The sequence below is a fragment of the Cucurbita moschata genome, unplaced genomic scaffold (genome assembly GCF_002738365.1).
Source record: "Cucurbita moschata cultivar Rifu unplaced genomic scaffold, Cmos_1.0 Cmo_Scf00021, whole genome shotgun sequence".
Taxonomy (NCBI): Eukaryota; Viridiplantae; Streptophyta; class Magnoliopsida; order Cucurbitales; family Cucurbitaceae; genus Cucurbita; species Cucurbita moschata.
Genome location: NW_019268537.1, coordinates 3,759,178 through 3,781,061, shown reverse-complemented (window position 1 = coordinate 3,781,061; position 21,884 = coordinate 3,759,178). Strand labels below are relative to the sequence as shown.

General features: G+C 36.3%; 3 protein-coding genes and 1 non-coding gene across 5 annotated transcripts; 3 read left to right on the top strand and 1 right to left on the bottom strand.

Moving 5' to 3' along the window:
* Window positions 1-2,744: 2,744 nt before the first annotated feature.
* On the top strand, window positions 2,745-4,252 carry LOC111458929 (protein JINGUBANG-like). The gene has a single exon (XM_023101812.1). The coding sequence runs from the start codon at window positions 2,815-2,817 to the stop codon at window positions 4,117-4,119; it is 1,305 nt and encodes a 434-aa protein (XP_022957580.1). The 5' UTR covers window positions 2,745-2,814; the 3' UTR covers window positions 4,120-4,252.
* A 4,152-nt stretch (window positions 4,253-8,404) lies between these two features.
* On the bottom strand, window positions 8,405-11,352 carry LOC111458804. The gene is made up of 3 exons (XM_023101624.1): window positions 10,925-11,352; window positions 10,602-10,849; window positions 8,405-9,579 (listed from the first exon to the last, which is right to left on the bottom strand). The coding sequence occupies exons 1-3, from the start codon at window positions 11,309-11,311 to the stop codon at window positions 8,556-8,558; spliced, it is 1,659 nt and encodes a 552-aa protein (XP_022957392.1). The 5' UTR covers window positions 11,312-11,352; the 3' UTR covers window positions 8,405-8,555.
* TRNAT-UGU lies at window positions 8,452-8,523 on the top strand. The gene has a single exon. It is a non-coding gene; the product is annotated as a tRNA-Thr (tRNA).
* A 1,116-nt stretch (window positions 11,353-12,468) lies between the features above and the next one.
* On the top strand, window positions 12,469-21,669 carry LOC111458652 (protein GLE1). 2 transcript variants are annotated; one of them, XM_023101413.1, is made up of 15 exons: window positions 12,469-12,866; window positions 13,139-13,297; window positions 13,392-13,547; window positions 13,841-13,961; window positions 14,419-14,567; window positions 14,874-15,045; window positions 15,783-16,002; window positions 16,237-16,346; window positions 16,694-16,764; window positions 17,470-17,551; window positions 18,194-18,268; window positions 19,874-19,957; window positions 20,659-20,793; window positions 20,967-21,089; window positions 21,169-21,669. In XM_023101413.1, coding segments are annotated over exons 1-15 (1,935 nt in total). In that variant the 5' UTR covers window positions 12,469-12,864; the 3' UTR covers window positions 21,445-21,669. The 2 variants fall into 2 exon arrangements, with proteins under 2 accessions (XP_022957181.1, XP_022957183.1); XM_023101415.1 differs by lacking the exons at window positions 12,469-12,866; window positions 13,139-13,297 and having other exon boundaries at window positions 13,456-13,547; window positions 13,852-13,961.
* The last annotated feature ends 215 nt before the right edge of the window (window positions 21,670-21,884 follow it).

The following is a 21,884-nucleotide window of genomic DNA, read 5'->3' as shown; positions in this document are numbered from 1 at the left end:
TTCAACCAGACAACATGGAACAATCTAACCCGAACTATAAGGGTTGGATGAGGTTGGATTAACATTTTGAATAGGGTTCGGTTCATTTTTCTTAACCTGAATTGAATCGATTCGATTTTAGGTTTGTGGTAAACTCTAAAAGAGTCTTTTCTATGTTTTATTTCTTTTAATATTATTTTTTAGATTAGAGCTTTAAATTTTCATATTTGAAGATATATGTTAAAAGGTTAGTACTGTGACTAGATTTTTGAAGTTTCGAAATAACATAATAAAAATACAAGACGAAACTCACGCGCACAACTACATATACTTACTGACGATACACTTAGAGGGAGGAGTACATGCGCTCCCTGTTTAACACGTGATGCAATTCTGTTGGCGAGGGTACGAATCGAGTTAGGTCGGTTGGAGTGGATTGTGCCTCAGTATCAGGTTGGGCGAGTAGGTCAGATCCTCCCGATGGTTTTGGTGGCGATGTGTGCCCTCTTTTGCACTCGAGGTGCATCTCTGTTGTTTGGCGACATGTGTCCCTACGTGCGCAATCGTGATCATCGTAAATTTCTAGATTTATTTTATGATTCGGATTCTTTTCCTTCAGTTCCAAAATCCTTATGAACAATGCCGCCTCCATACCCATCGCCCACTCACCTACCCCAGCCCATTCTATTCCAAAAAATGGGCTTGCAACCACTGCCTTGGATAGCCTAGTCCAACAACATGCCTTGGATAGCCTAGTCCAACAACATGCCTTGGAATAGATGATGGTTGGTGAACCATTCCTCGTTACTTTTTAAGCACTTAGAAGGTCGTTTCAAACATCACGATTGTCTTCGTACACTGCCCGTTGGTGTATTTGTCAATCTAAGTCTATGATAAGTCTATGATAGTAAATGCAAGAAGATAACTCTGCCTTTAAGTTCTAAACCAACCATATGATATTGATAGCATGTGATGGAAGTATACGCACCAAGCCCTGTTGCATTATTTGGTTACCTTCCTCATCACTTCTCAATCACGTTTTGTGTTCTAAAAGTCTCACCTTTTTTATCCTTTGGCTAACACCCGACACTGCATGTCTTTGGAGAAAGACAAGACAATGACTTTAAACGACATTAACATGTTAGTGTTAAACAATCAAATCATGTTGGATGGTTCATGTTGATCGCTAAGCATACATCAAATTTGACATGATCTAGGTTCATATTTTTTTAACTCAAAACAAAACAAAACACACCCATAAAACTTTGTTCCCCATTGTCATCTTCTGAATGCAACAATGGTTGCCAAACTTATGAACAGAAATGTTCTCTCTGGTTCGCTTCTTGGTGTCTAGCGATGTTCATGGGACTGAGACGAGAAAGTCTTTTTCATTCTTATCTTCGTGAAATTCTCTATTTATTTTAGTGGGGTTCAAAGGCGAGGATTTTCTACAAAGAATTTGTGGAAATCGGGCTTCTCATTTCCCCAAAATTCTTCCTTCATTTTTTGCATATATTTTTTAAAATATTCATTTCAAATAATTTATAGTTTTCAAAAGTAAAAATCTCATCCACGCATATTTTATAAAAAATATAATTTAACTTTAACCTCATTTCTAAAATATATATATATATATAAAAATAAAAGGTACAAAACTAACTTATTATATATAAAAGTGGAGTGAGGCGAGAATGGGACTGAGTCAAGGAGGGAGAGACGGGAACCGTAATCTTGATCCCTATTTAGCTAAACAAGGAATAATCTCGAAAAAAATATACACAAGTTTATAAAAAATGTTTTGTTACTCTCCGATCGATATGACTTCTTTTTATTGGTGCTTGTCGTTTGCTCTTAAAGTGTTTATTATCTCAACAGAAAATATCTGTATAACTATTCATTAATAGAAGGGGGAAATTTGGATTCAATTTCCTGCGATAATTAATGTAAAAATTAATTGAGAAAATGGTCCCCATGCAATAAATAATCACATCCTCCAACTACATATTCATAGAAATAATAAACCCACATTAATTATCATAAATTTGAAACAGATTATAACATAAATTAATCTAATTATCCTATAAAATCCAAATAATGATTATAATGTGTGGGTAGGAAATTCCAAAACCGTCGTATAAAAAAGTATAGTTTATGAAATAATTGGTGGTCTCATTTATGTTATGTCCTTGCATCATGTTCGTCTGTGTTTATTGAGCCTTCTTCACTTTAATGTCATGTACTTTGCTTTCTCATTCAATTATATTAATTTCGAGTGAAACCTAAAGTGTAGATATCTTTTTAGATTAATTTTTTTTTATTAATTTAACTTAAAAAAATTTAAACTCTAAATAGATCAATAATCTATTAAATATAATATTAAAAAATTCATTTCGGGGGTCCCACTTGTTGTAACAAAATGGGCCTGATCCTGGGCCCACAATGAGAGGGGTATTTAAGGAAACTTCGAACAAAAGAAAAATCTGTATTCCCATTGCCGTGACGCTCAACGTCCACTTGCCTCACCTTGACTGTCACCTTCCTCTCTGTCTTCCGATACTTTTTAAGCTCAACAAATTACCATTTTCTTTTATTTTTAATTATGAATTACCCTCTTTTTCTTATTCCAAAATTGACCCTACGCTGCCTTCATTCTTTCTTACATCGGACGCGCCGTATCGTGAGGACAATCCCTTATCTCCACGTGGCACTCTCTCATTGGACCTCTCCTACACTCTTTTTTGTTCCTCTATTTATACCTTTCCCCAACTCAGAGTCATCACCATTTCTTCATCTCCTCCCTTTTCCTCTCTTCCACTCTTTCTCGGCGTCGCCGGCATGAGTCTCCGATCATGGCTACTCCCCTGCTCCACCGCCGCCAAGCCCAGTTGTAATAAATCGCCTGAACCCTCCTCCTCCTCCTTCTACTTAAGTTCCGACGGAAGCAGTCTTTCAGAAATGTCGGCTAATTGTTCGTCGTCGTTGACGTCGACGCCTAGTTCCGACACTAGCTATTCCAGTCTCCAAACGAATCTCTCCCTTCAATCTCTACCGTCCATTCCATCTCTTCAAAAACTCCCCACCATCACCGATGCTTTAAACGTCTCTGTTTCTCAACACCACCTCGCCTCTTTCAAGCTCCCAATCTCCCATCTCGCCGTCCATGGCGCCTATCTCTACGTCGCCACCGCTCATGAAATCAACGTCTACGATCGAATTACTTTCTCTCACGTCACCGCATTCAACGCTCGAGATTCATCCTCTGGTTCTGTAAAGGGAATATCCTTTCTCCGCCGCGAAATCCTCACTTCTCACCAAGACGGCAAAATCCGCGTCTGGAATTTGAGTGAGAAGACCAAACAATTCAAATTGGTCAACACTCTCCCTACAGTCAACGACCGTTTACGCCGATTTATACTCCCGAGTAATTACGTCAACGTCCGTCGTCACAAAAAGGTTCTCTGGATTCAACACGCTGACGCCGTTACCGGACTCGCCGTCAACGGTGACTCTGTTTACTCTGTTTCTTGGGATCGGAGTTTGAAAGTCTGGCAAGGCTCTAAACACCGCTGTGTCGAGTCCGTGAAAGCAGCGCACGAGGACGCCATCAACACGGTGGCTGTTTCCGCCGGGGGGACTGTGTACACCGGTTCAGCCGATAGAAAAATCCGAGTATGGACGAAACCGGAGACGGAGAAACGTCATGTACTGGTGGCGACATTAGAGAAGCACAAATCGGCAGTGAATGCATTGGCGCTAAACGACGACGGTTCATTGCTTTTCTCGGGGGCTTGTGATCGGTCCGTTCTGGTTTGGGAAAGAGAAGACAGTGCGAACCACATGGCGGTGATCGGCGCATTAAGAGGTCACAGAAACGCGATTCTGTGTTTGATCTACGTGTGGGATTTGTTGTTGAGTGGATCCGCGGATCGGACGGTGAGGGTGTGGCAACGTGGAGCAGATGGTAGTTTTAACTGCTTGTCAGTACTGGAAGGTCATAAAAAACCGGTGAAATCGCTGGTGGTGGTATCGGAAGGGGAGTCGGACGGCGTCGTATCAGTGTGCAGCGGAAGCCTGGACGGAGAGCTAAAATCCTGGAAACTCTCATTTTCGCCCAATTCGAATATTATGAATTGCAGATAATGGATTAGGAACAAATTTGTTCTTTTTATTATTTTATTGTTCTAAAAATTTTCCTATTTTTGCATGTTTATATTATCAAGGGTGGCTGTGTAACTTCTTTTAACATGTAATTAATAAGGATTTATTTCTTAATTTAATTTCTTAGCGTCATTTTCATCTCTCAGCAGAGGAACAATCCCACGTTCATTAATTAAAAGGAAGATCATGAACATATAAATAAGAAACATGATCTCTATAATTCTGGTGATAAAGTGAACGTTAATACTCACTCGTTGAGTTATTGACATGTATATATATTATTATAAAATTGAGGGCTCAATATATATCATATTGTATAAGCAAGCAAGTTGGTATATATATATATATATATACATATATAAAAAGAAAGGTGTAGAAGCAAAGATAATATCCATATGAGTTGGATGGTGAAAGACTTTTTTGGGTTTGATAGAAAAAAGACAAAAAAGAAAAAAAAAATTCCAATTGCCTTCTAGCTGGCCGCCGCTTCATAAATAGTAATTTTTAATTTTTTAAATATTTATTTCATTATATTACAATTATTTATAAGAGTTAAAATTATATGTTTTGGCAACTTTGGGGTTGATTGAGGTTATCTAAGAAGTTAAAGGTAATTAAATAATTAAATGATGAATTAATAATGGTAATTAATAACTAATCTCTTCTCGAAGAAAGTGGATTTTGTCGTGTAGCTCTCACCATTTATGTATCCCATGTAGTTAAATATTTTGGTTGGACTGTGGAGCATCTGGCATTGATTGGTGAGCTTAATTAGTTAATTAATTGTTAATTAACATCACCGAGGAAGCTTAAAAGCTATTTTGTTATTTAATTATCAATCTTGGCCCACATGCTTCCCTGACCTTGCATGCCTCACACACACATATACATATATATATATATGTATGTATACATATTCAAATTATCAAATAAAAAATTGTGTGTTCATAATTTCAAATTAATATCAATTTTCACTTAATACGAGAATCATTGAACTCATCGTCCAGGATTTAATTAGAGGCGTTCTTATGATCTGAGAACTCGACCAACCTGAACTATCCAACTCAAAACAAAACATGAAAGTTGGAGGGTTAGATTTATTTATATTTTTGTTTAATTTTTGGAAATTTTAAATTTGAGTTGATATATTATTTGTTGGGTTAACCTAACCAACTCGAAAATAGAGTTACAATCTAACCATACTTTTAAAATTATTATGAAGATTAAGAATATTTGACGTTTGTAATCAATGTTAGTGATGAATTATGATTTGTGATATTTGAACGAGATTTAGTTACTAAACTAATAAGTAGTATTTTTTAAAATAATTATAAAAAAAAAAAAACCTCATAACCCAACCAACCAAGCCATATGGATGCATATTTCACGGTGGTCTCTTCTTTGTGGATTCTTTGATAAAAGAATAAAACACGAAACACTCAGTATCCTTAGAAAGTAATCAGAAAGCAGATTGCTAAGGTGACTCCTAACCTAAGCAGGGGCTTCCACAAATCCCCCACGAAGAAAATCACCACTTAGATTAGATTCAAGCCATACGTATGTAAGAAGAATTGGAAGTTTGGGTAACTTTGCAGCTCCGACAATCTAAAAAGCTTACAATCCAATTGGAAGGATAAGAGCTCTCTACCATAATACCTTGTACCGAATTTCCAAGCCACCCGATGTGGGTTGTAGGCAAGCTTCTGACTATCTAAGTTTCAATCCACCATGCGCGTATAAAAAAGAAGAATATTTTTTAATGGATATCTACATATCAATAAAAAAGCTTTCTTCATCCATGTTTCACTCTTCAATTAATTAATTGATGCTGCTAGTGAGATCCGAACTCGAACGGTTGTGAGCTAAACTAACTATACAAAGAGAATCGATGTCTTCTATCTTAAAGTAAGCAAAAGTTAGAAGTCGAGCACTTCAGTTCAGGTTGCTTGGATCACCAAATCGATTAACCTAATTTTCAATCAAACCTAACCCACGTACACTCGTGAATGAACTTCTTAAACTATAATTATTGGTTACGAAGAAAACATATAAAATGAATAGATTTAAGTGCATATTCAAATATTTATACAATTTTTCGATAACATGTTCGTGCATTGTATATGGATGATGGGTTATGAATTATTCGTAAATAATTAGAAGAAGCAATAGAATTAATTAAATAATTAAGAGGTTAAGAGAGAGTTGACTATATAGAACCAAGTTGGAGTAAACAAATGTGGTTGACTAATTAAAGGAGGGAACCGATCCAGTTGGGTCAAACAATTAGTAAGTTAAGTGGAATTAAACGAGATTATATAAGCTTTAAAGGACATGAAATATTGGTACTAGAAGCTTCCTGATATTATGAAATTAATCAAAAATCTATTTCGTTGTCTGTCTCTGACTAGGAAAACTCGGATCGACCAACACCCACCCATTAAAATAATATGAAAACAAGAAAAGCCCTTAGTGGTAGCTCCCCCAACTTGCCCACTTGCTCAAACACCTTCAAATTTCTCATCACTTTCTTATTCTATTTTCGTGAATTCTCAAATTTCTTTATGATGTTCAAAATGGATGCGTGATCTAGCTCGGACCCTCGTATAGTCGTCGTGATCAACGGGTTGTCTCGATTGTTGGGTAAGGTAAGAGTTTCAAATTTGATTTTGCTCAGCTAGTGCACTCGATCCACGTAACAATTCATGTTCAGGATTTAGAACTCAAATTTGAAACTTGATCCAAATTTTTTTTGTCTACGAATGGTATTAGAGTGGTACTTCTCTTGTAAGATGTAGTTTAGACTGAAGCTAGTGGGTATGTGACATATGAGTAAAAGAGAGGTAAATGAATAAACTAAGACTTTGTTCTAAGATGCATGTGAGTGAGGATAAAACACGCTAAAATGACTTGTGTTAGTTTGTGATAGTATTCAAGACAAAGGGTGTTGCACTCCACACAAGTACCAGTTAATAAAGGGTGGACGAGAAATGTAACGTTTCATAAGATTTGAAATCTGAATCCAACACTTGATGATCCCACCATAACCATAGGACATGACCATGTTATCTACTTGTCTTAAACGGGTTCTAAAAGTGAACATTATTATTACAAACCAACACAAGCCCTTTTAAGATTATTATTAGAGATTTTGTCTTTACTCTTGTGCTTCCCACGAAAACACTTAGGAGGTCACCCAACCTACAATTGTTCCAAAACAAGCACGCTTTACTTTGAAGTTCTTATAGTTGAACCATAAAAAAATAAAAAAGACACATCTTGGTTGATATAGATATTAACTTTGAATTATTTTAAGCATTTCTTACTTCATATCCTCGTAATCCGGTAGGATTGGTTATTCATATAACCCTCTCTTTCTCATGTAATATATATCCACCAACTTCCACCTTCGTCTCTGAACCACATCTTACCTAAAGAAATTCTAATATGGTCATATCACAGGAAAAATGTTATACACTCAATTCAAACGAGGGTCCACCTCTTGCATTGTCGAGAAATTTCAAGCCACATTCTTGGTTATAGAGAATCAAAAAGGATCCAACCATCTTGATTTGTGATTGAATTATGTAGTCTAGAAGTTTAGAGCCTCATGTTCATCCCACTTGATACGAAGAAATGGATATTTTGGAGTGATATCTACCGTGCACTATTCACACCCACTAGCACTAGTAGAAAAGGTAAGATTATGGACCACGAACCATAATGGTATAAGGTATGGAACTCAATAATTATCCATGCTTAGTGGCGCCAAACTTCATGAAAGCACAAAAGATAAAGATAGAAGGATAAAAAGCAGGCGTCTTGGGTGTGTTCCAAATGCCCTCTACAAAAACCAGCCTGTGTTCTTCATATCCTGTGGAAATTTGGTAGTTTTTCTTCTTATTTGCCGGAAAGGAACTCAAGTTGGCTGTGAATGGAATATATATATGTCAAAGTGGTGGGGCTTCCAATGTACCCTATTCTCGACTTCATCATTCATTTGTCTCTTTTTCTTTGGATTCATATACCCGTTGCTTTCGTTGAATTGTCGTGTCGTTCTAAATTTAGAAATTTAGCCTTATTAAACAAATCCGTATACTTCAGTCGTACCCTTTAGTTTTCTTTTTCCAAATTGAATTTTCTTCGTTATTCTCTATGACTTTGAATATTATAAGATAAACCGTTCGTTTATTTAACCCATTAGAATTCTGCTTTTCAAGGTAGATGGTATCCGCCAATATGAGTATAATTCAATAATAATTGACACGTATCCATGAAATTGCATGTAATAATTTCAAATCTTGATTTACATCAACAGCCCCTATAGCTCAGTGGTAGAGCGTCAGTCTTGTAAACTGAAGGTCTGTAGTTCGATCCTGCATGGGGGCATGTTTTTTTTCTCTTTAATTTAGCCTTAACAATTACTGCACAAACAACTTAGGCACAAGATTGGACGACAAAGAAGAACCCACCATACTAATCATCGACCTTGCCGCGCCCAAGCTTCTAGTACTATTAACGAGCTTGAACCATTGGCTACTCGGGTTACACGACGAGTCCCGACTCAAGCATTTACAAGCATTGGTGACAATTTCATTACTACTTGGGTCAACGTCCAAGCAAACCACGGATCCATCGTCGAGTTTCGAAGAAAGATGCATCTTTGAATCAGAAACCATATCCCATTGAGCATTTGAGACAGTACATATTATCCCCAATCTCGGCTGCTTCCCCATGTCCTGCGCTTGTATGCAAAAGTACGTGCCTTTGAGAGTTAAAAACTTCTGCGGCGTGTAGTACCAAGGATCTGAATCGGCGCATGGGCCTAATCTTAGTGGGTCCAATAGCGACTTCCTCCCCACGCATAGCCCAGTTGATGGGTGGAACATGACACTGTAAGGCCTTCTTTCGGCTAGTCCTGGGCCTTGGAAGGGTGTCTGCAGGGCGGAGATCCTTTGGAGGAAGCTAGAATTTCTAGGATTACACCAATTCCAATCAAGCAACCCGTAGAACTCGTTCAACCCAACAACCCCTTCTCTCAAATAGTAGCTTCCAACGAGCGTCCACACCGCCCAATCGAGGTCGTACTCGGCTGCGACGCTCAGGAAGCAGCTTAGATACCTGTTGTCGTTGACGTTGGTGCCTCTTTGGTCGACTCCGAATTCGGTCAGAAACAGAGGCATCCCCTGTTCTAAGAGAAATCCGGACATTTTCATTAAGTTGTTGACTACTCTTCCGCAGACTTGATTTGGGTTGCCTGATTGCCATGAGGAGCCGTCGGAAAATGCATACCAATGAACCTCGTACACTAATTTGGCTGTGAATGTGAGGTTTATGGGTTGGGTTTTGAGAAAAGATAAGTCCTTGTCGAAGCTAAGTCCTGAGAGAATTACAAGAACGTCTGGGTTTGCTGCGTGAACTGCCTCCGCCCCTCTTTGCATGTACCTTCCAACAACATTGGTTCATCACATTCATATGAAATTATGATCAAATCTTGTGTTCATATGATTTTAGTACAAACCCATTCCTTTTACTCTCCAGTTTATCTTTGTTTCTAATTTCATTTCTAAATTAAAAAAAAAAAAACTAAATTACAAGTTTAGTGTCTAAATTTTGAGATTTGTTCCTACTGGGTATTAATATTGTCTACTAAATTTCTAAACTTTCTGTTTTGTATTTAGATAAATTTAAAATATTTAATTGATGTATTAAATATAAAAAGATTGGAATCCTAAATTTTCAATAATGTCCGATAGTTTTTGTGAATTAAATTTAAAAAAAAAAATCAAAAGTTTAGGAATTAAAGGGTAATTTTGAAAGTTTAAAGACTAAATAGGCACATGAAATCAACTACTAAACTTCTAATTTAAATATTAGCAATGTCTAATAAATAAAGACATACACGGGTTGAGTTGAGAAAATCTTTTAAACCAATCTAAAATTTTAGATTGGTCAAGGAATTGGTGACTCAAGGAACTCGAATAAAGTTCACAACTCAATTCAAGTTGGGTTGAGTTAGATTGAGTAGTCAATTTTTTCTTTTAATTATTTAAAAAACTCTATTTATCTACCATGCATATTATATTAATATCTAAAATCTCATATCAAATCGATTACGAAGGTTAAATATTCTTAATCTTTATAATAATTTTAAAACTAGAGTTGAGTTGGATTAAGTTGTACCCTTACTTTCGGGTTGGTTTGATTAAGGTGACAAAAAAAATACGTCGACCCAGCAAGCAAACTAACCTAATTATTTTAGTTTTCAAAAGATTCAACCGAACCTAAAAAAAAATCTAACCCAACTCTAATCTAATCAATAATTTGGATTAGCCAGATTCTGGAATGACAGGAATACCCTTACTGATAAACATATTTTTATCTAATTTCGACCCTAAAAATCAAATTTAGATAATTGATATTATAAGCTATATATATTTAAAAATCAAATTCGAAGTGTATTGTACCTGTACCAATCGTTGACATTCTGCTTTGGGCCACGAAGCTCATTCCTAAGGCTCATACCAACAACATGGGCCACGCCGTTAAACATGGTAGCCATTCTAGTGAGCCCCTCGATCCACTTCTCCGGGTTGAAGTACTGATCCCCAAAGAACCCATTTCCGTCGAAGTTGCTGCAGCACCACCCTGGCTTGCTGATGTGATTGTCCAATACCACCATCAACTCCGCCTCCCCCAACCTCCCCACCACCGCCTGCAAGCCAATTTCAAAATCAAACCCCTAATTCACCTATCCAAACATTTACAGAGAATCCCATTTACGATTTACCTCAAAAGCCTTTATGAGCGGAAGATCGATGATGAAGGGGTTATTGGCTTGGATTCCGGCGATGGCTTCCCTCAGACCCAGCCGCTGGAATGATTGCCGGACGGTGAGGGAACTCAAAGACTCGTTTGTGGCTAAAAACAGTGGCCAAGTGAGCCTCACGCAGTTGAATCCTAATAACCCAATACGGTTTGTAATCTCGTCGATGGGCTGCTTCGAAAGCCCCTCCGCCACCACCGCTTCCAAATGCGACACCCAATTTACGCATCTTAGTTTCACTCTCTGCCCTTGTTCGTCCACGATCCACCGTGAATCGGTGTGCAACGGCAGCCCCACTGCCGCCTGAAGCCACAGGGCGGCGACAGAGCACAACAAGACCAGCCCCTTCATCGTCGGTCTTGATCCTATCCAGTTTCTTCCCCCATCTTGAATTCAACTACTGTGTGATTATTTTATAATTGGAGAAGTCTTGTAAGCCCCTTTTTGTTGTTTTTTCTGAAGCTTTGATGACGAGGCGTCTGAAAGGTACAGGCCTATTGAGCATTTGGTGGACTTCCAAGGCAATGCAATAAATTACAGGACTCTTTCAAGCCACTCTTTGTTTCCCTCTCATAGTTGCTTGGCTTGTCTGGCTGGGAAGCAACGTGAAGCTTGAAAGGCAAAGGAACTGTTAGTTGAGTGTATACAAGAAATTGGCTACAAATTTAGGTTTTATGGGACTAAGTTGAATCTTAATGAAATGATTTTTTTTATCAACTAAGGTGTAAAATCATGGTTTTAAAGAACACATATAGAATCAATCACATCAATTAGGAATTTATTATAATTCACTGATCTATAATCTAAATTAAAAATCTTTTCTTTATCCTATGTTTCGAGAGATGGTAATAAGCTACTATCATCTGTCACGGTCGTACATTTTCAATTATGCAGTGTTGTGATCTTGACACGCTCACGATCAACCTTGAGAAAAACTCAAGCTCCATATGTATTTTTCGCCTAACTTTGTGGCATTGTCGAACCTTAAGTGAGATTTGTCTTTGCCAACCAAATATCACTTGTGCGGAATCCAAACTTATTTGGCCACACACATCGTCTCCATGTGCATGTTCGATCATATGCGACACAACCGATTTGCCTCTACATTAGGCCAAGTCATCCGGCCCAACCATGTCTCGACTTGGGGATGAGGTCTCTCGATGTAATGTCGCATTTCGACCTCATCTCAATTTCTAATTAACACTGCCCATATGTGTTGATGTCGTCGTAGGCCATCACAACTTACTTGGTCATGCCATTGAGAATGGCTCCATGTGTCGTTCATAATATCAGGACATCCTGAACATTTATCCGTTTGGACTCTATTGAGGCATTAAACCCTCTCATGTCCATGTCATATCATTTACAGACTCCATACTCAAAAGAAGTTGTTTGAGACACTGGTACGTGCTTCAAGATTGCTCGCTTCAGAACAGAAGAACAACATAAATCAAAATACTTGGCTTTAAAAAGAACGGGCCGTCGCATTTCACTTTGCCTTTAAACTTTAGGTTACCCGTACAAAAATCACTTGGAAGAACTCAAGTAATTTAGGAAATGGAAGTGTGAAGTCTTTAGTCGCGAGGGTTCTCTTCTTCACTTTTCTGAACCTTCTTCTTCGGCACCTCTTCTTGCTGGACGGTGAGCCGCGGTGCTGTTCCGTCGATTGTGCAAGAGGAAGACACAGCTGCTCTTTGTCTCGTGATCCGATGAATTGCTGATTTCAACTATGTTTTTAAAAAAAAATTCTCGAATCGATATCTCTCTCTGAAGTTTCAGACTAGTTGTTTCTCCTCCGGTTCCGATTGTCCTGGGACTGATTCTTTTTCTCTTCTGCACAGCCCCGGATCCGCCAGGGGCGTCCTTTTGGTCATTGAAGCATTCGAAGTTTGCTTATTGAAGCCATGTAAGTTCTACATTCTTTCACATTCAATTTTTGATATGGTAATTGTACGTTTTCAAGTTGATTCTATGGTTAGGGCAAAAATTGGAAGCTATTATTCGGGCATTTGGTTGCGTTGTAGACGTAGTATCTTTGTGTACATGCCTGTTATAGATGATTTCAAACTAGCTTATGTTTGGCAAACATAGTTTAACTTAGCTATTTTGTCACGTTGAACGACATCCAGGACCCTCATTATCACTTGTGTTATTCTTTTGTTTGTGTTTCGTTTTCAGGAGTCCGGTGAAGTTGACCCTTCGCTGCCCTTCTAGGGTAGGACAAGTTACAGCTGATCCACAGCCTGATTTTAGCTTTGATGATTTGCGAGTGGAACTTTATTCTTTGGAGGAGAAGCTAAAGACGTCCACAACTCCTTTCACAAAAACATGTTCACGGTATCATAGTTTTTTATATTTGGAAAAGAACGAATGAATTTGTGCATGCTTCTAGTTTTCTTTGTTGAAGAATTTGTGGTTTATATGTCAATAGAGACTTTCCACTCATAAAAACTACGAAGAGAAGCTCCAAGCCTTTTGTAATGGGTGTGTATGAGGATGAGCTACAGAACATATTTAACGATGGTGAAGTAGTTTGTGACCAAGGTTCAAATGCTAAGCGCTTTAATTGTGATGGATGTTTTCTCAGGTATTTTATTCTGTTGCCGCTTCCAACTTTATTTATTTTTTCTTTTAAAGTTTAAGTTGCTTTTATTTAATGAATATTTATGCGTAATCTTCCCCGCATATGTTTTTCTATGAGAAATTAATAGTGGAAATATGCTTTGCCTGGTTTTGTTTAACTTTTGAGGGCCTGTTCATGTTTTTAGACTCTTTTTTGTCATGTGATGTGATTATTATTATAAGCTACTGAATTTCGATCTGAACTATTACATATCTGGCTTTGTGCCATGAAGTTTTAATATTTTTCTTTCCTTTTAGCGATAGCGAAGATTCTGACAATGAATCAACTCTTGGAACACGAGCCCATCTGATGGAGGACGTGGATTTAGTGGAAAGTTCTTTAGCTCAGCTAACAGATGATCATCTGCTTAACACGAAGGTATTTAGGGGAGTATATAATTTATATTTCTCTCTTTTATTGACGTCTACACATTGTTTAGCATGTAAATATGAATGCATCATACATTTCATTTCTTCATGACATTTTGTGTCCATCTCTCATGTCTTTACCTACCCTTTTTAAAGTTAGTTTGTTATCTCTAGTTGTTTCTTGGAGTTTTAGACACTGTATTGGATCATCTAAGATATTGTGAAGACATGTATGTGAAATTAGTTAAACTGGCATTTTTTTGGGTAAAAAACTCATTAATTATATTATTTCTATCTGGATGTTGTCATAGCTGTATTCTCATTTAGTCTGACGTCTCTGACTTAAAACTTATGAGACACTAGAAATTATGAAGAATTTTTGATTTCAACCATCGAGAGACAAAGTGGATGGATATCTAGCTAATCTTCCCTTCTGCTAATGCTCTTCTAAATTAGTTTATAAACAGGAGGAAATCAGGAACCAACTTGGAAGGTTGGAGACCAACCTCACTACTTTAAATGAAAAGTCCAGTGCTGCAGCCTCTCAAATTGAGAAATACTATGAGGCAAGACGAGAAGCTGACCGGAGACTTGATACTCAATATCAACGCGAGATGTATGCTTTTCTATTAGTTTTGTTGGTCATCTTTCTTAAGTCAAGTTTAGTAAATCTTTTTCATAAACTTCTAATGATAATAAAAAATTCGTATGAACCATGCCAACCTTGAATTTTCAATTTTTGCTTCTTCATGTTTGAACCTAACCAACTAGATTTTTTAAAATCATTTTTTACAATATATATTTAGTTTTAAAAAGTTGTAATTAGTTCTTTGTGCTTCTTTTCTCTGCCTAGCCACTTATGAATGACTGTGTGCTAACATTGTAATCTTACTTGGTGTTTATCCTTTTCCTCTACTTTTAGTGCTGAAGGCCTTGATAAGTACTTGACTACTGTTCAGCGTCACCATGAACAAATATCACAAAGAGAAGAACGAAAAATAAGAAGTGATGCGGCTTTTGAGGAAGCCAAAAGAAAGGAGAAGGCCATGCTAGAAGAAAAAAAACGTATAGAAAAGGCTAAAGCAGAAGCTGAGGTTTGTTGTCAACTATTTGGAAATGATTATTTTTTGTTGTTTGTTTGTTTGTTTGTTCTTCTTTTTGTCTTTTTTTCTTTTTTTTTGATTGTGTTGTTCACTTTACCGGTACATATGGCTTTCATAGAAAATTTGAACTACTGTTTCATGGGCTGCTAGCTTGTAATCAATTCTATTGTCGTTCTATCTCTATCAACTTTCCTTTGATTCAATATGAGGATTATTGATCAATAATCCATCCTGTTTTTAGATTAGACAATCTTTTCTGGGAGTTAGTTTCACCTTCCAATGGTTTAGGTTTGGTGGACATTGGGTCCTTCATCATTTACTTTTTGAGTCATCTGGTAGGAAACAAAATAGTTACAGGACCTAACTGCGCAAGTGTTTTGAATAGCGTAGCCAGATGCGCTCTTTGGAAAAGCCCACCTTTGAAGGGTGCAAAAGTCCACTTATTTATTGATTATTTATTATTTTTATCTTAAGGAAGAACTAAAAATTTCTTAAATAATGTTCGTTTTCTTCACAATCTCTAATCAAAGATCTGACTTCTTAAAATTTTCATTCTCATATTATTCATAATATTATTTTTATTCATATATAAAAATGTAGTTTCGTTTTTCTTGGTACTTGACAAAAAAAAGAAAAAAGGTATTTGATGTTTTTCTTCACCTCGCACTTTAGCCCCAAAGGAGTGTTGCACTTTACTGCATTTCACACAGCTAAAAACACTGATGTAGGCAAAAGCTAAAGCTGAGGAGGCAATGAAAGCTGCTATAGAAGCTGAGAGTCGGGCAATGAAAGAAGTAGCTGAAAGGGAAGCCGCTGAAAACTTAAAAAAGGTTGATGCTGTACAAGCGCAAGAAACTATTGTTGGGGCACCAACCACCAAACCAGTAAACTCAGTCGGACAAGCTAAAGGAACTGCTCTGGATGGAACAAATGTGTCAAGATCACCAGGTGATTTTCATTATGAATGTGATAATGGGTTTTCTGTTTTTGTTAAAAATTTATATACTTAAAAATTCCTAACTCTTTACATTTTCTTTGTCCATTCTATCCTGAACCTTTCTTTGTTCAGTTCTCTTTATTCAGAAGATAGTTGTTCATGTGCCTTTTCGTGTTTGGTGTACTAATTTACTTGATTTCAGGATTTCATCTAATATGGAACTTTTTGGGCCAATCTCATGGTAGGTAGCATGGTTAGAGCCTCAAGAAATGCTTTGACTTTAGAGCAGGAGAGACTACAAAAACTTAAGGAGGTAGAGGAGGGAAACCAAGCATTGAGATTGAGTTCAAATAAGGTTCGGCAGTAACAAGTAGTTTGAATGATTATTATTTTGTCTGTTCTACATGTAACAGATATTAGTAGGCATGGATATTTCATTTTAATGTGGAATGCAACTTACTGCTTAGATTAGCATAGGATAGCAAACATTGTTTATCATTGATTGAATGTATCTCTCGGACTTTCTTTTTTCAAGCCCCATCTTAGAATGATGTCACTTCTATTCATCAAATGGGAAAAAGTTTCATTCTAGGACTTTTATTTCTTACTATTGACTATCTTCTCTCCAACACTTGTGACCTGATAGAGTATTTGATATTTATCTCATTGTAATTCTAAATACCCATCTCTTTCTCTCATCAGGATTTTAGCACCCATGAAAGACATATTGCTAGGCTAATTAGACAAATAGTGGGGACAAAAGAGAATGTCAGGTATGTGATTTCTTAGATTTACTTCTAAAAAAGTAATTTGGTTTTTGTTTGGCTATTTTGCAATTGAAGCTGTTTTGATAGAGACTTCTGTTTTTCATGTGCTTTTCTTCTTTTTGCTCCTGACAAGCTCCTTTGTTAGTATTTATTTAGTTACAAATACGTGGTTTCTGTCACCTCTAGATTAAGTTGGTTACAAGTTTAGGATGCTGAATTTAGATTCCCACCTCTTTCTCTAGGGCTGCATGATGCTATTAATATTATTATTTTTTTAATAAAATAGGCTACATTGATGTTATTACTATCTACAATGTTTAGCTGCCTTTCACTATTTTTATGCAGGATTTTCTGTCTATGCTAGTATTTTGACAAAAGTTATTTCTAAAGTTCAAAGTGGAAGTTATTAGATTACAGGTTATTTGTACAATTCTCTTAATTCTTTTACACTGAACTTCTCTTGTGGGTCTAGACGCTGTACTGTACATTGATCCCGTAGCCACAAATCATAGAATATTAGATGGGGCTTTAGTTTCTCCAAGTGGAACAAATTAGTAGCATTAAGCAATATATTTGTAATAGATTTAAGGTTACATTTCTTTGTTACTCGTGTTTTTATTTTAGTTTTATAAAATAGACAACATTTTTGTATCTGTATTCTCAGTATTTAGGAAAGCATATTGACTATTTGTTTTGTACTATCTGATTCAGTACAAAAACCAGTCAACTTCTTAAGATTTTCATGGATCCTCTTTGTCCACAAACTATTAGCATTGCAGCATTTGCGAAGAAGGTAATACTATCTCATTAACTAGTTGATCATTCTTCTTGCTTGTATGTTACTCATTATGGTAGTAAAGTAGTTGATTAAATGTACAATAAGTGCCAAGCCCAGATGTAGTGGTTTCTTGCTTTCAACCTTGAAGTTATGGGTTTTCTAAGTAATTATATGTTGTGAGTTCGTGAAGTACACATTCTTATTTGTTAAAAAAAGGTTCTTGAAGTACACATGTTGTTGGTCCAGCTGCAAGCTCCTGTTTTCAATTTACATAAGGATTTGTAGAACCTACTCAAATTTGATTGTAATTATGTATCATATTTATGTAGGTTACACCACTTATGGAAGGGTTTTGTGTTTGACATTTGTATATTAGGGTTAATTTTAATGAGTGAAAACAAGTGGTTTCTTTAGTTGTGTTTTAATTTAATGTGGTTACACATGTTGAATTTAATACTCAAATAGGTATTGCGATGTGTGGTAACTAACTAGACCACTGTTGCTTCGCTTCCATTCTCAATAGCTAACTTTATTTTCAGATATCTGTTCTTGTATTACTTCAGCTATCATGCAATTAGATCTTGTTCTTGAAACTTTTCTTCATATAGTTGGACCAGTTCATCGAAGCTTCTAACTTCCTTAGCTTTTGAATTTCAGGTTGTTTCTCAATGTGAAAGTTCAGAAAATGCAGTTTTTGCATGCAGTCATGTCATTGTTCTTGTTACCTCACAGGTACTGCACTGGTCATGTTATTGTTCTTGTGCATATTGTTTTGACACTAAATGATGACCTCAAACCTAACATAAGTGGCGTAGGCAACCTTGGTAAGAGTAAACACCTCCTGAACACGCACGATACCCCTTGGTGCACACACAAGAAACCACTCAAAGGAGAAGAAAAAAGATCTAATATCGTGATGGAAGCCCTTGGATAGGAAAACTTGTTCTCAATCCAAAGTCAAAATGTCAAAACTCATCACAAGTATGTAACCAATCAAACTTGAAATGTTTCTAAGGAATATGCAACCTAAGCTAGGGTGCAATGCGCTTTCCTTTTAGAACAAAGATAGGAACTCTCCCAATTTTGAGGTCATCAAAATGTCTATTTTCTTCAAATTTACAATAAAAGGATTTACATAGTTTCTCGTTGTTGATAACCTAAAGGAGTGAAAATCATTTAAACTATACCCTAAAACTAACCTAACTTGAATAGTGTTTAGTTTCAAGATATTTAGGGATTTCTAGAATGGGCCAACTAAACCCAATTGGTTCCACCTTTTGTGCCTAGGAGCTTAGCATCCTATTAGAATTCAAGTTCATTTATAATTGAAGGGATGTTTTACAGGGCAAACACCACCCTTAAATTTGAAGCACTTGGGTTTGGTGCTTCATGTTGCCTTGAAATTTTTTGTGTACTTTTTCTCCTCCCTTGCGAAGTGTGATACTCCAAGTGTTGAAGTGGAGATCTCTTTCTTATGTGGTTGGCTCTAGTGGCTTGATCCTAAACCATATTAGAATGCATTTCAAAACTATTTCTTACTGGAAAATGTAATCAAAATGTCAAATGAGTACGATCCCAAACCATATCAGATAACTATCATAAACCATATCAGACAATTCTCTTTTAGTCTTATGCTAGAATTGGATCGTCATATTCAAGTTTCATTCTTGATTAAAAACAGTTATTTTTTCTTTGGAGATCAAATGGTGAGGACATATGTGAGTTGGTACATGCTCACAAACATTTAGATAGATAGATATTGTAGTATAACTTAAAATACTATTGTATTAATTGGAGAATAGTCCTGTATAGTTATGCTTACACGGACACACATGATGACACACTAATTTCTAAAAGAGTAGGACACATACACGTTGGGGATACCAATTTTTAATTAAAGTTAATTTATATATTTATATTGATATATCAATACTTCTCGATAGATAAAACATGTAATTTAACGTATAAACAAATTATACTTCACTTAAAACCTACAAAGTTAAGTCAATTAACGATATAGAAAGATAATATATATATATATATATATAATTCAAACATTTTATTTAGCATGTCGGACATGTGTCTGACATATGTTCGACACAGACACTGTACCTAAAACATAGTGTCTGTGCTTCCTAGTTTATGCTTATCTCAAAGGTTTTTTGTTTTTCTTTTCTTTTTCTGTTGGACCTCAAAATTACTAATTTTTATTTGGATTTGTTGTCGACTATTAAGTGTATGGGTGTAATAAGGTAGCGTTTTCCTTCACTTTTTATTTTCTAATGCTTTTGAATACGATGACTATTGTACGCTAATGTTAGCAAATTGTTTAATCAGGTCCCAAGTGCTATGGTTCTTCTTCTTGCAGAGTTCCATAGAGCTTGCATCTACACAGTTCCGAAGCACGTAGGATACTCAGAGGTGAGTTCTTTCTAACAACTTGGATCGTCTTTATCATGAATCATTCTTGATATGGTGTAATACTCGGCAGTTTCACTTGTTCTGTCTTCTCCTCTTTGATGGTAGTTTGCTTCATTCTTAATGAAATACAGTTTTAATTGACTATGATATTTGCTCTTGCCAACTATTTGGGATTTGCGTGATTGCATCCTAAGCTGTTAACTACTGAAAATTTTGAGAGAAGAATCAACTTCTGGCTTGTGAATGCGTTTCTTTTAATTTAATCTAGAAAAATGTCTTTTTATCCAACTTTCGTGCTTTACTAGTTTCCAGGCTTTACAGTCATCTTCTGGCAGCACGAAGAGTATTAGAATGTGCTACTGTCTAACACATGTAAAATTAAGTTTGGAACAATTTTTGTTCTTCATATGTCTAAAACATGTTAAGAAGAAAAACAATTAATGTTATTGCAAATTAACGAGGCAAATTTTGTTTCTTTTAAGCTTATTCCAGTGTCCAAGTAGATTAAATCCTCCTTACCTTGTTCAGGTTTCAAGACTGATAAATTCCACCTATTCATTGAAACTTGGTCATTTCAAAATTTAAACCGCATTTGAATCAATACAAATGGTCTAGTGCGCTTATGCTGTCTATTTATTTATTTTTATTTATGAGATTCCTCACTTGCATGTTGAATAATTTTTACACATATTTTTCCATAGGCCGCATTTGAATCCAAAGAGTCATATTACAAAACTCTTGGATTCCGAGAGGATGCAGACGGAAAAATGGAGAGTGTTAAGGATTATTTGAAGCGGCTAGAAGCATACATGAAACTGTATGGGGCATTGGTTCAGGTTTGTCTCTTCTAATAGTTCGGGAAGTACTTCGAAATATTTTATCTTGCCACATATTATTTTAGAGCTTTCTATAATTGAGCTACTTTCATTATCTATAGTTATACCATTCTCGACTATGACATTAGGAATCTTTCCATAAAAGTAACTTATAAAAATGGATCATTTGGCAGACAGAAGTTCCTGGTGCCCGCAACATACATGGTCTTGAGGAAGGTTGGGCATGGCTCGCAAGATTTCTAAATGCAGTTCCCCCCAATATATATACTGCAACTGCGCTCTATGCATTCTTACAAGTAAGTTGAATAGAATTTTAATCACTGAGAAGTAAGCTGAAAAAACCATGGTTTGACGACCCCATTTTGTATAATATAGGTAGCAGGCTTTGCACTGTTTAGAAAATATAAATCTCAGTTCAGGAAGCTTCTGAACATCATCTCGGACAACTTCTTGAGTGCACTAAGAGGAAAGGAGAACCCAGGGTTGAAACAGATAATTGTGCAGATTGAATCCTATTTGGAAGACAGGAAATTCCTTCAAGAACCAGAAGGAAGAACCTTGCGGGGTTCCTTGTTGTCCAGTGGTATGGTGCCGGAGTCAGAGTACACAAAAGATTCATACAGCCGTTCAGGTAATTCATATTTCTACTGATGCCACCCAGTCTCCTGGACAATTTTGTTATAGTTTAGCTGAGGGAATGTGACCCATTTATAACCTAGGCATTCTTCTCAGTACAAAAGAAAAATTCAGCATTGTTGAAGAAGTGTATGCTAGAATATGGTGTTTGAACTTGTAACTCTGTTTAATGACAATGAGGAATTTTATAGAAGGAAAAAAGTTTGCTCAGTTGATAAACAAGTTGAAAGATTTATGCAACAGCCTGAAAACCAATATGTACAAGGATGTACACAAACAACTCCCTGTAGAACAAACAAGATAAAGACTTTAAAGTCATTTTTTGGATTTTAAATCGTTTCTTGAACTTTCTTGATTCCAAAACACAAAAAGTGCTAGCAAATGTACTTTTGAGCTACTAGCATGTGAAACTGTCAAGACATCACTTCCTTCTGGACTAGATTTAGGGGTCTTCA

Excerpts from the sequence above, each read along its gene's own strand:
- LOC111458929 (XM_023101812.1), top strand. The coding sequence starts at position 2,815 with ATGAGTCTCCGATCATGGCTACTCCCCTGCTCCACCGCCGCCAAGCCC.
- LOC111458804 (XM_023101624.1), bottom strand. The coding sequence starts at position 11,311 with ATGAAGGGGCTGGTCTTGTTGTGCTCTGTCGCCGCCCTGTGGCTTCAG. Across the intron at positions 10,850-10,924 it reads CGCTCATAAAGGCTTTTGAG|GCGGTGGTGGGGAGGTTGGG; the intron begins GTAAATCGTAAA and ends ATTGGCTTGCAG. Across the intron at positions 9,580-10,601 it reads AATGTCAACGATTGGTACAG|GTACATGCAAAGAGGGGCGG; the intron begins GTACAATACACT and ends TGTTGTTGGAAG.
- LOC111458652 (XM_023101413.1), top strand. Across the intron at positions 13,298-13,391 it reads TTCACAAAAACATGTTCACG|AGACTTTCCACTCATAAAAA; the intron begins GTATCATAGTTT and ends ATATGTCAATAG. Across the intron at positions 13,962-14,418 it reads ATCATCTGCTTAACACGAAG|GAGGAAATCAGGAACCAACT; the intron begins GTATTTAGGGGA and ends GTTTATAAACAG.